Genomic DNA, 15,116 nt, shown 5'->3' with positions numbered 1-15,116 from the left:
ACCGACACACGAGCGATAATAGTAAATAAGCGGTTCGTGTGTGCGCGCTTGTTATATAGTTATACCTTTATAATAAGTACAATTACATTTTTTTTTTGTCAACGGTTCAACATTTGCTAAGCTAGTTTGTTTGGTTTACATTCAAAACTAAAGTGTATTCCTCGTATTTTTAGTATCCCTGTGTGGCGGCCTCTGGTGTTTGTCATTCTCGTTTTTCGGCGCGTTTAGTTCTTAAAAGTGCGTAGGTGTGTGCATGTGTGTGTGTGTGTCAACGCGTGTTTTTTTTGTTGTTTGCGGTTTGCTCCAGAATTCCAAGTGCATGCAAAATAATAAAACCACACAGTAATGTTATATACATATAAATTAAATTGACGCCAAGAAAATCAGCTAAAAAAGAAATAAGAAAAACTTACAGTCATAGGTAAAAAGAAAACACGGAGCATTGAAACAGAAGTCAAACCAAATATAATTAAAAAGAAATCAAATAGCAAACCAAATAGAAGAAAAAAAAGCAGGCTGAAAAAGTCCAAATAGAAATAATAAATTAGAAATTGTGACAAAATATTGTAACGAACATAAAAAAGAGGGTAAAATAGAAACAAAAAAAAAGAAGCGAAACGGTCTCAATATGAACATAATCAATAAATTCAGTAATGCATTCTGGAGTACGGACATTTGGCTGCCGCCAAATACAACATGGGCGGATATTGCGCCGGGTTCGAATCCAAATGTGGTCTATGCCGATTATCGGGATTTAATTTGGCCAATTCCGTTGGCCGCTATCATTATGCTGGTGCGTTACACATTGGAGCGGTAAGTTTCATTTATCACATCCAAAAAAAATACGCCCTATTTTCCTTTTCGACTGCGACTTTTCCAGTGCCGCAATTTATGAAACTTATGCGGCGTCTCTGTCTGTGTGTGTGTGTTGGTTTATTTGAATGTCGCGTCGCTTTCAAACACTGACACACCTACGCATACACACACTTGCATGCATATTTCATTTTCGTTTTGATTGTGCATTCTGTGCAATGTACAGTTAGCAAACACTCTTTATTTTTTTATTTTTGCTCTTTATGCCAAACATAACCTCACGTGGAAACGCCCAACATTATTTGTATGCATGCATGTGTGAGAGTGTGCGTGTTTATATTAATGTTTGTTGTTGTTGTTGTCTCTCTTTTTACTTTGCAACTTTATGTTTTCCTTCATCCACTTCTTCAATTTCAATTCCAACAACTACAACGCGATCCAATCGAGAATCTCAATTTCCCTACAATGTACACAAATATGAGAGCGCTATGCGATCCACATCATCCACAATCGACGCCTCCACTCCCCTTCCCACCACAGCCCATGTCGGTAGCTAGTACAAGGCTTACTAATTGTTTAGTTACAAAAAAAAAAAATGCTATTTGTTTATACTTGTATGCATTGTACAAATACTAGCATAACAATAAGAAGAACACAAAAAAAAAACCTACTACAACTGACGCTGCATGTGCTTTTTTTTTTTATGTGTGCCGCACAGTGGTTCCAAAGCATGTGAAAAACATTGCACAAATCGGACATTCGATTAAAATAATATAATATAATAAAAGGTGTTTATTTTTGCAACGAAAAAAATATATTCTTAACCATTCTATTTTTTTAGTTCTTATTTTGATTTGTATTTGTTATTTTATTAAATTTAATTTAATATGAAACATTTCGTAAGGCCTTCAACTCAATCTGTTGTACAATTTAAGATTATTAGATTGTCATTAAAACATAATTAGTCTTTTGTGAAAATCGTATTTATTGCTTATTTATTTATTGTGTTCTATTAAATAGCTAGACACAATAATAATTGAAATATCATTTCCAACATAAAATTCATTCATTCCACTCGTTAAAGCTTTAACTATTTTTTTTTTTTTAATTTGCATACAAATTAAAAATACAAATATTATTTTTAAATTACACTTTGTTTATGGTTTATCTTCAAATGCGTACCCTAAGTGCATTTAAAATTGGTTGCATATTTGCACCTAATAAAGCGATCTAATTTTTTTTAGTTTTGAAATACTATTAACCTTCAGCTTATACTCACCTCTATTAAACGTTTTTATTAAAACGAACCTTAAACTTCATATTTTTTTTAAAGCTCCAAAGTTTTTGAGTTGAAAGATCAATAGAGTTGTATTTTTAGCATTTAGTTTATTTTTATTTTTGCCCTAATTAGTCACAAGCTTCTTAACGAATTTGTCTTATTTGAATGAATGTTGCATTTTGTGTGTGCTGACTTTGGTGTTTTGTGTCAGTGTGCAACAGACCATTTGCCGCTTTTTGGGCCGCAATTAACATTTGTTTAGCATATAACACACACACACACACACAATGCATATATATATATATATATATATACATACGTATAGGGAGTTGTGTTTGTTGCGTGTTTGAGTCGCTTGCATTTTGCATGTAATTAACATAATTACAAATGTTTCACGTGAGTTTTTGCAGACACTCACACATAGAGGGCGCACCTGGCCTTCGTTCCATTCCGCTGTTTCCCCCTCCCCGCCAAATTGTTTGACCATCCTGGCAAAGTTACAACTCAAATGGCGACACTTTGCAGCAGCTAACTTCACGTATTAAAAGCTTGACCCAAATAATAAAATTTTTTTTATACTCGTGCCCGTTTAAAATGAGAAAAATGGGGAGTTTTAGTATGAAACAGATTTTTGTTTTTTGATATATCTTAACCAATCTGACAGAAATTGCATCTGGGTATTAAACTTTTTGACCAAATTTGGTTTAAATCCATTTCTTTCATTGTACTTAAATCATACAAATTTTAAATGAATTGTAGTTTTATTATTTTTTTTATTGAAGCTTGCAATATTTAAATTTATATATTTATAGTTGATGTTTTTTAAAAAAGAAAAGACCATTGGTTTTTTAAAGTTATTATGAAAAAATATGAAATGTATCTTTAATAAATCTAATATATTACAACTATATTAAGCATTTATTAAGATAATTATAAAAAGTGTGCGTATTTAGTAAACATAAAAAGTTGGAACACAACCTAATGCTTTAATATTTGTCATGGTTGTCTGGTGTTTTGTTTCTGACTATTTTTTTGTGTGTTACTTTTGTGATTTTTTTAAGTTTTGGTCTTAAAGTTTCAGCTCTTAAACGAGAATTTGACTTTCAGGGTCGCCAACAAATTGTATGTGTGTGTGTGTGTGTATGTGTGTGGCATCGACAGAACTTCTTCCTCTTCTTCTTCTGCCCCTTTACTCAAATGGGCAACATTTATTTGATAAGATTTGCGAGCAAGATTTACGTAAAAGTGAAATAAATTTGATAATGCTTTGCTATCGCGATTACGTTATGCGTTATATGACTGCGACTGTGTGTGTGTGTGTGTGTGTGTCTGTGTGGGTGGTGGATGTTTGTACATGTATGTGTGTGAGTCATAATGAGTCAGCTTTCATTCCATTCTTGGTTCTATCAAGTTTTTCTATTTTTTTTTCGAAATTGCCACACACTGGAATTGGAATGTTGCAAACCTAATCAAATCATCCAGCAAACATACAAAAATGTATGTACATATGTGTACAGTGAGTCACAGCTTAATTGACCCACTTCAGGCTTGGATATGTTTTCTTTTTATTGCTTTATACAGTTAAAATGCAAAAAAAAAAATTAAAATATTCTGCTTAAGCTTAAAGATTAATTAACAAATCTGCGCCTTAAGTTTATTCTTAAGTCCTTCCAATTAAAAGTTAACTTAATTTAAGGTTTGTAGTATGTAAGAGTAAGTGGGTCAAATAAGCTGAGAGCCACTGTATTTACAGTAGGTCAAGTAATAGTTTTTGACAAAATGACAAATTTCACACATTTTATTTTGAAAAACTAAAAACTTTTTGAGGTTTATTTATTGATAGATTTTTTTTTTTAATTTTTTTTCATATTTTATTTTATAGTATATTATTGTTCTTAAAACAAGTTAATCACATGCAAAATATTAAATTTATAAATAATTATTAAAACAAAAAAATACAGCAAAGTGCGAATTTTTCATTGTTAAAATAATGATTTGGCCAACTGTATAACTTTGATGGGATTACGTATCAGTTGGACGCTCACAAAGCGATATTCATATTTAAAGTTCGCTATTAAAATTGGCCTACACATACACACACACACAGTTGCACACACACATTTGATTCATATTTTTTTTTATAATAGCTAAATCTAATCAGGGTCAGCAAGCCGGCAACAACAACAATTGTATATGCAGGTGTGTTCGTGTGTGTGCGTGTGGATTGTGGACTGCATCTTGTGGATTGTCTTGTCACTTGAATTTCCAAGAATACAAATACACTCATACTCATAGAAATACATACGCACACATAAACAAACATGACACTTTTAGTTAAGTGCTATTTGTTATTGTTATTGTTGTTGCTGTTCTCGTTAGTCTACTAAATCCAAACTAGTTTATTTTTATTTTATTTTTTTTTTATTGTTATCGCTGTTGCCGATTGCTCAACAGAAAAGGCCAAAAAGTGCACGTGCTTTACAGAGAAGGCCATAAATACACACACACAAACACACACACACAAACACACACACACTCGCACACCAGTGGTGCCAATTTGGCCTTTTTTTGGGATAGATTTGTCCTATTTTTTACTGCTTCAGCCGGAAAACATCTCAAACGTCCTCTATCCGAAAATCTGGCCTTTTTCTTAGATTTAATTTAGATTGCCGGACAACTTTGATATTTTAAGTTTTTTTATTCAATTTTTTCACTGTTTTCTTTCGTCGTTTTGTCCTTTTTCCGAACAATTTTTGGTATCACTGTCGCACACATTCATATGTATGTATATATGTATGTATGTTTAATTTCCAGTGCAATACGTTAAATGTCCAATTAGCATGCATAGATTTCATCTTTTATTTCTTTCTTCCTTTTGCTCTCTTCTTATTGGAAATCAGCTGTTTTTCGCGCGGCCTTTGGACAGCAATCGATAACAGCATTTGATTCAAAAGTTATAATGTTATCGCCGGCTAAGCAGAATATTTGTATTTTGTTTGTGTTGTTTTTAAAGGTTAATTTGCAAGACACCAAAACATGAGTCATATTTTAATGGAAAAGACGAAAAAAAAAACACATGTCTGCTTAAGTATTGTATTGTTATCATGCAATCATTTGCGTGTTGAATTATCGTCAGCCAAATGGTAAATGAGTCTCCCTGTGTAATTTGCCAAAAAAAAAATTGAAAAAAAAAGTCCAAAAATAAAAAATACAAGTGTGCATGTTGTGGCTGATAAGAACGCCAATTGCTCAACTTGCACTCACTGTACACTTACCACATTTGTAATGTCCCCCGTTTGGCTTTGTCAACAACAACAAAAAATGGTTAAATAATTGTAGCGTTTATCGCAAATTGCTAATCGAGTAGTCGCACTCACACACACACGCACACACACATGCATCGAAAGTGTACGTAACTGCCATTAAATGCACGCACATTGCGACTGTTGATAACATGTGCCGGTATATCGATAAGTATATTTAAACGATAATATGGTTTTAACTAATATCGATATATATATAATTTTTGTTTTTGATTATTTGGCGTTGACTGAGGGCAGTTGGAAAATGGGATTTTAAATGAAAAATATATATTGAAATTATATACAGTAGGGTGCATCGGTTTTTTCGAAAAAAAAAAAAAAAACAAAACAAAATGGTACCCTATATTCGTAATCTACGAGCAATTCTAAGATGGTTTTTTATTTTACCAAGAAACCATAGTTCTAAAATCAATTACTAGTCCCCGCTTGTTGTTTTTTTTTTTTTTTTTGGTTTTTTAATAAGTTTTGAATGTTTTTTTTTTAACTGCTTTTGGATAAATGAAAAACATCGAAGCTCATACCCACTAGTAAGCCGTGTTATCGTTACACACACGGAACAACCCAGCAAGCATTTTTGATCAATTTTGATTCTTTTTTAATTAAAATAGTCAGAAAATAATCGCAACACATATTGTTATCGATAACAAGGATTTTATTTGTATAAAATTTTTTTAGACATAATTTATTCGGTTGACTGCTGCAGTGAGCGATATTGTGGTTTAAGCCAAAATTGTTGTTGCTCTGCTTCTTCGTCTTCTTCTTCTTCTGGCTGCTCCCTCATAATTATAATAAAAAGTTCATGATCGTTATCGGCCAGCAGTTGATGACGTAGAAATTCGATAAATTGAAATTCATCGCCAATGCGTCGAGGATGCGTCAACTTGGAGTCCAGATTATAATAATGACGTTCGATGCGACGCAATGCGATCCAATGACGTGCACGCATCATCATCCACATTGAAGTGGAACCTATGTTCATAATGAAACCAAAGATGGCATCGAAATTAAGGCAACTGGGATCACGACGTCGATCAAACCAAATTGCCTCACAATTGCGCTGCTGCACCGCATACATAATGCAATTCACATCATAGTTGCCCCATCCCAGCCACGATCGATGGGGATTTAGCCAGATCCGTGGTGTTAGCTCATAACAATATGCATCCAACTGTTCCTTGGTGAACATTCTGGCGCGCTGATACAAATTGTTGAGCGCATGCAGAGCGCATAGTTGCGCCACCTGGCGTTCGTGATAAATGCTGCTGGGCGGCATCTACAACTGAATGCCCTTTTTCTCCTGTTGTTGTTGTTGTGAAATTTTTGTGTATGATTTGATTTTCAAATGTTTTTATGAAATTCAATTTCCAAGGTTACTGATTTTATTTTTTGTTACATTAGAATTAATTTGTATTGATTGATTGACAGCAGGAGTTATTGTTCAAGCACGCACTCACGCTGAACATTATGAATTCTAAACTTGTCGCCACCAAAAAAAAAAAGCAGAAAATTAGTAATAATAAGAAAATTATTTATGTTCAAGCGTGCAGACACACACACATACATACATTCCTAAATATATATGTACATATGTATGTTTATTAATGCGGGCCCAAGTGTAAATTTAATCAAATAACAACTTGTGGCATTTAATACACTGCAATCCGATTCGTTGTGGATTTTATACATGCATAGATACAAGATACAATCCAAGATGCCATCCAATTCGTTGTGGATCTTATACATGCATAGATACAACATACATTCCACATGGATCTTATTGTTGGTGTCCAATTCAATTGAATGTGGAGTTTTAAATTGAAATCCAAGACGTAGATCATGTTATTGAAATCCAATGCGAGTGGATCATATCGATTATATGGATCATATTGATACATCCAGTGTCCAGTGCAATTGAGCATTGCAATAACTGAAATGTCGAGTATCGATATCTAATATAATCGATAGGTAATTTAAATGTTGTACTGATTTTTAAAATTGGAATAATATTATTTTTGCTAATGCCAGAAAAAAAATATTGCTAGCATAACATAGCCCTAATAAATATATAATATACTAAATATCGCATAAAATATCGTATATTCACATATAACATGACTGTTATTAGCATATGTTAAATTTTGCACTTTATGTAAAATATTTCATAGCAACTTTTGTTGTTATATCTAGTAAATTTTAACAATTACAACGATACTAAGTTTGAGAATACCCTAAATTAGATTGTTAAATTCATAGAGCATCAACTAGTCGACGCAATCTATAGCTTGAACTTAAACTTAAATAAGCCGCTGAGGTCAGCAATGTTATAACTCTGTAAGACACTAAATCAAACAAAATTGTTGTAAATAAACTTGAAATTAAACCAGAACGACCCTTTGACTCTTTTTGTGGAGTGTAAATAATATCAGTGGACTTTTCCTTAATTCCAATTGTGAACGCGTGTATAATAATAAAGAGGGGAGAAGATGGCAACAAAACAAATCAACGAAGAAAGAATTGAAAACTGAAACTGATTTGAAATGCCAGACGCAATCGCATTGTCGCTTGTCTTCTGGCTGCTGTATAATATGGAAAAGATTGTGGTTGATTTGAGGCCCGGCCAATTTCAATTTCATTAGCAAATTAACTTCCGAATATATTTATATATATATGTATATATATATATATATACATATATATGCTGGTACTTGATTATGCATGGGCGCGAACTGTCATCGACATTTCAGCTCGTTGTTGTTGTCAACGTCTCTCTCTCTCTCTCCAGTGTTGCCATGCTTCACACGTGCCAGACTAAATGGATGCCCAGCAAGGGGGAAGACCCAGAGTTTTTGCTACTGAATTCCAATGCGCCCATTTTGGCACTACGTTTCAAATTTCCGCATTTTAATATGTATGCATGTGTAATGAATTGTTAGGCCTAGTTAAAGTTATTGCGATTCAACAAACTACATTTTTAAGTACATATATGTAACCAGTGCGCTGTTGCCAAACTTCATTCACTTTGCTTAAATAATGAATCCACAGCTAAAGTACCAGAAAATATGGTACTATTTTACAGTAAAAAGTAGAATCTGTAAAATATAATTGAAGTAGATTTAATTAAAATATATTTGTTAGGTGCGCTGTTGCAAAACTTCATTCTAGTTACAAATATCAAGTCTTCCCAAATCACTTCTTTTTTTTATTAAGTGTAAAGCATTGATAAAATGAACGTTAATGAAAAAATATTACATTTCAAATTGCTGCTGCTAAATAATGATAAATTCGATTTTTCACATCACAAAAATAAGTTAAATTAACTCGATTGATCGGCAAAGAAATAATCGAGTTAAAGTAGTCGAAAAACGCTATCGAAAAACTCCAGTCATCGATTTTTCCATATATTTTTACATCACTAATGTTTAATAATTTGAATGGTTCTTTGTTGTTTTATTGGATAACTTTTTTGATATTAAATGTACTATTATGATATATGTACTCAAATAGCCTATCTTATTCAATTAATATCTTAGTTAGCGTTAATATATGCATAAATACTTACAAATTTGTTGTTCTATTTGCGTCTATTTTAGCTTTTGGATATCACCAGTCGGCAAATCTTTGGGCATACGTAGCTCTAGACCTAAGAAAGCGGCAAATGTTCCTACATTAGAGGCGGCATATGCCAAATCATCGCGTTTGGATCACAAGTGGGTAAGTACAACAGTAAAGAGATATATAAAGATATGGATAAGACTAACAAAATATTGGTAATAAGAGCCATGATCTTAATACACTCATACCTGAAACAGATTATATGGATAGGAAAATCTTAGCTATGGTTTTCCTGGAAACAGGATAAACTTTGAAATATTTCTCATAATGATTAATTTTATCAAAAATTTTTGTTCCTAATTATAAATTTCATAAAATAATAAATAAATTGCAATTTTTATTTAAAAATTTATATTTAAATGTAATTTTTATAATGAAAATTTAAATGCACCTACAAACGTATCAATAAATTTAAAATGTATCAAAATAATTTTTTTTTTTTTTATATTTATTCATATTTGATATAAATTTTATTGTAAATTCATTGTAATTTATTTTTTAAGATTTTAAATAATTATTTTTTTAATGTGATATATTAAATTGTATATCTATATATATATAAAACTCTTTGTCCTGACTCACTCACTGATCATTGCACGGCCCAAGCCGTAAGACCTAGAAGGCTGAAATTTGCACACAACATAGCTGAGACAATTTTATCGTGCAATATATTTAAATATTTATATATTTGTTCTTATTTTTTAGCTGGCTCCGCTGTCCAAACAGGCGGACATGAGTGAACGCCAGATTGAACGCTGGTGGCGTCTGCGTCGAGCTCAGGATAAACCATCGACATTGGTGAAATTCTGTGAGAACACCTGGCGATGCATCTATTATCTGTATAGCTTTATATTCGGCGTGATTGTGCTGTGGGATAAGCCCTGGTTCTGGGATGTCAAGAGCTGTTGGTATGGTTATCCTCATCAGGTAAGATACGATCGAGATATATGCGAATATACATACTAATTACTTTCACTTTTTAAACAGTCTGTTAGCAGTGATGTCTGGTGGTATTATATGATATCGATGTCGTTTTATTGGTCGCTAACTGGCACTCAATTCTTTGATGTGAAACGCAAGGATTTCTGGCAAATGTTTATACATCACATGGTCACATTGTTGCTAATGTCCCTCAGTTGGGTGTGCAATTTACATCGCGTCGGTTCGCTCGTCCTGGTTGTTCACGATTGTGCCGATATATTCCTGGAGGCCGCCAAATTGACCAAATATGCCAATTATCAGAAGGTCTGTGATGCCATATTCGCCATCTTCACCGTCGTTTGGATTGTCACACGTCTGGGCTTTTATCCTCGCATTATCTACAGGTTAAATATATTTTATATAATAATAATAAAGAGTACTTTTAATTTACTTAAATTTCTCCTCTTTTTTTTCAGCTCATCTGTTGAAGCTCCACGCATTCTGCCCATGTTCCCAGCATATTACATATTTAATACGCTGCTATTGATGCTTCTGGTGCTGCACGTGATCTGGACTTATATGATCCTCAAGATTGTGATCGACTCATTGCAAAAGGGACTGGTAGGTTTCATTGCATTGTAGTTTAGTGTAAATTCTTTTAATTTTGGGAGTTGGAGTGATAAAAAATGTATGAGTTTTTTACACTTTGGATAAAGACTTCTTTTCTCTCATAGTCTTATATTAATTACTCGAAAGACAAAATACATAGAGGTAAAATGATTAATACAGAGAGATAAATAGAAAGAGAGACAATGAGAGAGTGAGAAAGACAGATTGAATGTCAGAGAAAGAGAGGGAGAGGAAGAGACAGAGAGGCATATACGATAATTTTCGACCACATGAAATGAAAATACCACGTACAGTAACAACTTCAATGAAAATACCACATACAGTAACAACTTCAAACTGCCATAACTTTCTCAAAATGAATTCGATTTTCTAGCGAATTATCATTTTGATCATGGTTCAGTCGTTTAACTCATTCTGCATTCAAACTTTATTAAACTCTTCCAAAAAAAAGATTTTTCCCACAGTTTTTCTTTGATATTTAAAGAATCGAAAATTTTAAATCTCAAGCTTTCACGTTTAATCAACTCCTTATATCGTAATTAGTATAAAAAAACACTTTAAACTTGATTCTAAGATGTTTCATTTTTTTGTAAAAAATCATGGAATATTGGAAAAAAAATTAAACTTGTAATGTTGCTTGGTCCAAGGTTTGACCAACTTCAAGCTTTCATAACTTTGTCAAAACTCAACCGATTTTCTAGCGGAATGTCATTTTGTTAATAATTTGGTCTCTAAATTCATTCTGCATTCAAAATTAATTAATATTGAAAAAAAAAACTATTTTCCTCTAAATCATGGGTTACATGCTAAGGGTCCCCCCTTTGTATTTTTGAAAATTCAAAATTTTAAATCTCAAGTTTTCAGTTTTAATCGACTCCTTATGCTATAATTAATATATAACTACACTTGAAACTGGATTCTGAGACATTTCATTTTCTTGTAAAAAATCATGGAAAAATTTGGACTTATATATTTGCTAGATCCAAAGTCTGACAAACTTCAAAGTTTTATAACTGTAAAAACTCAACTAAATTTCGATGGAAAAATTTTTTAATCATTCATTCTACATTCAAATTTATGCAAAGATTTCATATCTGAAGTTTCAACTTTTGGTGGTTAATCATTTCGCTCGTTTCTCTTGCAGATGTCCGGCGATATACGCTCCAGTGATAGTGAGGATCTCACAGATAGCTCAGGGAATGTGCGTGTGGCCAATGGATCGACGCGCTCAAAGTCCAAGTCAGCAGGAACAGGAACAGGATCAACAGGAGGAGGAGGAGGTGCCACCCAACGCAAGGTGAATAATCACACATCTGATGCAGCGACAGCAGCAACAAAGTAAAACACAACAACAACACAGCTGGAGGGGGAGAGGAAGAGATAAAGATGAAGCTGAGGATGAGGATGGAGATGAGGATGAAGATGAGGAGCAGGATTAAACAAACCGAGACCAGTAAATGTGGATTAACAACAACAACAACCATCAACAGCGACAGCAACAGCAACAAAAACAAACAAAACAAAAACCAAACCAGTTCAGAACGTTTTTTTATGTTAATTATTATTTTTTATATATTATAAAAAAAAGTATATATTTTTTTTATTGAATAAAAAAGAAAACTAAATTTGAATAAATGCGAGCTAATTAAAGCGCAATTAGCATTTCAAATTATTTATTATTTAAACCAAAAAAATTAAGAGAGAAAAAATGAATAGGAGTTAATTATTTAAGTTGAGTCGAAGGGCAAGTAAAGGTCATTTTTATAAATTTTTGCAGCTGCAGCAAGAACACTAAATAATAATTAAACTCCTAAATCGCTTAGACAACAATTTAATAATTAAACTAACTCAATGGAGAACAAAAAACCAAATGCATTCAAATTCTATTGTAAATAATTTAACTGTATGTTTCCAAAGTAAATAAATAAATGTATGCGAAGAAAACAAAACAGAATTTCAAGTTTGGGATAATAATGACACCATATAAAGGAAATTTTTATATAGTTGAAGCTGCGATTAGGTAAAAAATGTATTTTTATAAATTTCATGTTCTTTTAAATTGCTTGTTTTATTGTGTAACAGTGAAAAAATGTTAGGAAACCCTCTTTGTTTAGTTTATTCAAGAAACTGGAAATTCTTTTTTTAAATAACTTTATTGGCTGATGTAATGAAGGAAAAATTTAATAAGCCAACAAAAAAGAAATTAACTTTTGAAGTTTCCTTTGATACTACAAAAAAAATACATTCTTAATCAAACAAATTATAATAAACTCAAAAGTTATTTTGTAATAGTTAAATTAACAATTTCACAGAAAAATACAGGGTATATAAAAGTTGAAATCGCTCGATTATAGCTTTTTCTACTAGTTTGAAGTTGATAAAGTCTGAAGAACACAAGATATGTACATTAGGGTCCATGGATTTGGATGGGCCCAAAAAACTGTACAAAGTTGAAAACCCAAATTCTTAATCCAGAAACCATAGTTCTAATATCAATTTCTGGTCATCGCTTTTTGTATTTATCTATATTATAGATACCTGAGCCTTGGACGAAATTTGAGATTAAACAGATTCAACTGTTCCTGATATGACGTGTAACTGCAACTAGATGGATTAATTTAATTTTTACCTTTTGAATTTATTTCCTTTGCTTTCTTTAAATTAATTTCTTTCTTACAAATTTCCTTCTTATATTTATTTAATAGTTATCAACATTTTTCTTTAGGAACCCATTTCAATAATCTTCTTGTTAAAAAGTTGAACACGCAAATTGATCCCTTAAAAAGAAAAAACCTAGACATACCCTTGGCTTAAAATAAAGTATAAAAATTAAGGTTTACATCTTCATCATCGGTTTTATTGGATCGTCTAAAATTGTATAAACTACATGCTAGGCGTCTCGGATTGAGTTAGTTAGTACTGATAGCCATCTGGTTGATAGGGACGTGCAAAGGGCGCCGGTGCGAAAGGCACGGGTGGAGGACGCCAATTCGTTGGCGGTGGTCGCGGCGGTGGTGCGGGCATTCCCGGTGGTGCCCACGCATTCGGGGGCTGGAGCATGCGAGGTGGTGGCGGTATGCCCATTGCCGGCGGCAGTGGCGGTTGTCCCCCACCCATGGGTGGCAACGGTGGCGGTGGTATTGTTGCTGGGAATGGTGCTGGCTGTGGCACTGGCGGCGGTGGTGCAATCATGCTCATATTGTTTGAGGATACCGGCACCACGGGCGGCGGTGGTGCCATCATGGGTGGTGGCATCATTTGACCGGGCATCACTGGCATCATATTCTGTACAGGAGCATCGGCGAACAGTTGATGTGGTCGATCCGCATGTGCCGAGGGATTCTGTGCGGCCAAGAGACGTTCCGCCGCCGAACCGTGACGTTCGCCCTTGTGATCCTTCTTAAATGCATACGACACGGATATGGGACGATTACATAGATATTGTCCATTCATGGCATCCATGGCAGCATCGCTAGCCTCAAAGCTGGCAAAGTTAATAAATGCAAAGCCCTTGGATTTGCCCGTTTCCGGATCACGCATTATCTTTGGCGTTTGCAGTATAACACCAAAGGCGGAGAACGTATCGTACAGCAGTTTCTCATCCACCTCCACGTCCAGATTACCAATGAATATATTGGCGCCCACATCCAGATTCTTTTGATGTGCCGACGCCTTATTGACACGTATGGGTTTGCCATATAGCTTTATCATATTCATTATTTTGATGGCATAATCGGCGTCCTCTTCGCTGAGGAATTCCACAAAGCCATATCCCTGATGCATCTGTGTGACACGATCCTTGGGCATGTGCACATTTACTGCAAGTGATTACACATGGAATTAATGTTATGTAAAGAGATAATGCCAATTAATAGCTTACCAACTGGTCCCGCCTGCACAAACAGCTCCCAGAGCAATGTTTCCGATACCTTGTCGTCCAGTCCGCCGGCGTAAATCGTGGCGTCTGTAAATAACAGGCAAATATTGCATCAACTACATTCGGAATTGTTGGTTTTATTAATTACACACCTTGATTACGTTCAGCAATAGGACCTGCGGCCATTTTGCTTGTCGAGTATTCGCCAAATTTACGTAGAAATTACAAATTACAAATCTATCAGTCAATTCAGTCACAAACCAAACCATACACGGCGTTTCAGTAAAAGCGTTGCCACCTTGGCCGAATGCCACCCTGTTCAATTCTCCGATCTGGCAAGATGTACCATATTGGTTAAATTGTCAAAATTGGTAACTTAAAAATGATCCACATTTTTTTCGACAATTTCTTAATTTTGCAACTAGAATATTTAACTTTTTTGCGGAATTTTTGTTAGAATTTTCTGAATTTTTAAATATTATTTTCTGTATTAAATTTGTAATTTCTCTCTCTTTGGGACGAAAAGCCTCAAACCTGCATAAAAATTAATGTAGTCCAATTTCTAATTATAAATTTTCTTCAAATTTATTAAATTTTTATTGAGTTTTTTGCGTTTTTAATTTTGCATTTTTAATCAGTGATGGGCGACAAATATCGACTA

General features: G+C 33.6%; 3 protein-coding genes across 5 annotated transcripts; 1 reads left to right on the top strand and 2 right to left on the bottom strand.

Annotated features, from left to right (window-relative positions):
- The first annotated feature begins 2 nt into the window (after positions 1 to 2).
- On the top strand, positions 3 to 12,089 carry LOC117783015 (ceramide synthase 6). Of its 3 annotated transcripts, none has more exons than XM_034620181.1 (7): positions 3 to 237; positions 416 to 813; positions 9,006 to 9,126; positions 9,733 to 9,954; positions 10,015 to 10,352; positions 10,425 to 10,569; positions 11,723 to 12,089. In XM_034620181.1, exons 2-7 carry the CDS (start codon positions 629 to 631, stop codon positions 11,918 to 11,920), a joined length of 1,209 nt encoding a protein of 402 aa, XP_034476072.1. In that variant the 5' UTR covers positions 3 to 237; positions 416 to 628; the 3' UTR covers positions 11,921 to 12,089. The 3 variants fall into 3 exon arrangements, with proteins under 3 accessions (XP_034476072.1, XP_034476062.1, XP_034476054.1); XM_034620171.1 differs by having other exon boundaries at positions 3 to 245; XM_034620163.1 differs by having other exon boundaries at positions 3 to 813.
- Positions 6,053 to 6,701, bottom strand: LOC117783034 (josephin-like protein). Its single transcript, XM_034620193.1, has one exon. It carries the CDS (start codon positions 6,686 to 6,688, stop codon positions 6,098 to 6,100), a length of 591 nt encoding a protein of 196 aa, XP_034476084.1. The 5' UTR covers positions 6,689 to 6,701; the 3' UTR covers positions 6,053 to 6,097.
- Positions 12,090 to 13,413: 1,324 nt separating the features above from the next.
- Positions 13,414 to 14,754, bottom strand: LOC117783716 (splicing factor 3B subunit 4). Its single transcript, XM_034621250.1, has 3 exons — positions 14,608 to 14,754; positions 14,459 to 14,542; positions 13,414 to 14,396 (listed from the first exon to the last, which is right to left on the bottom strand). Exons 1-3 carry the CDS (start codon positions 14,639 to 14,641, stop codon positions 13,492 to 13,494), a joined length of 1,023 nt encoding a protein of 340 aa, XP_034477141.1. The 5' UTR covers positions 14,642 to 14,754; the 3' UTR covers positions 13,414 to 13,491.
- Positions 14,755 to 15,116: the final 362 nt, after the last annotated feature.

This window comes from Drosophila innubila, chromosome X, assembly GCF_004354385.1.
Source record: "Drosophila innubila isolate TH190305 chromosome X, UK_Dinn_1.0, whole genome shotgun sequence".
NCBI lineage: Eukaryota > Metazoa > Arthropoda > Insecta > Diptera > Drosophilidae > Drosophila > Drosophila innubila.
The sequence above is the reverse complement of the archived record's forward strand: the minus strand, read 5'-3'. Positions and strand labels throughout refer to the sequence as shown.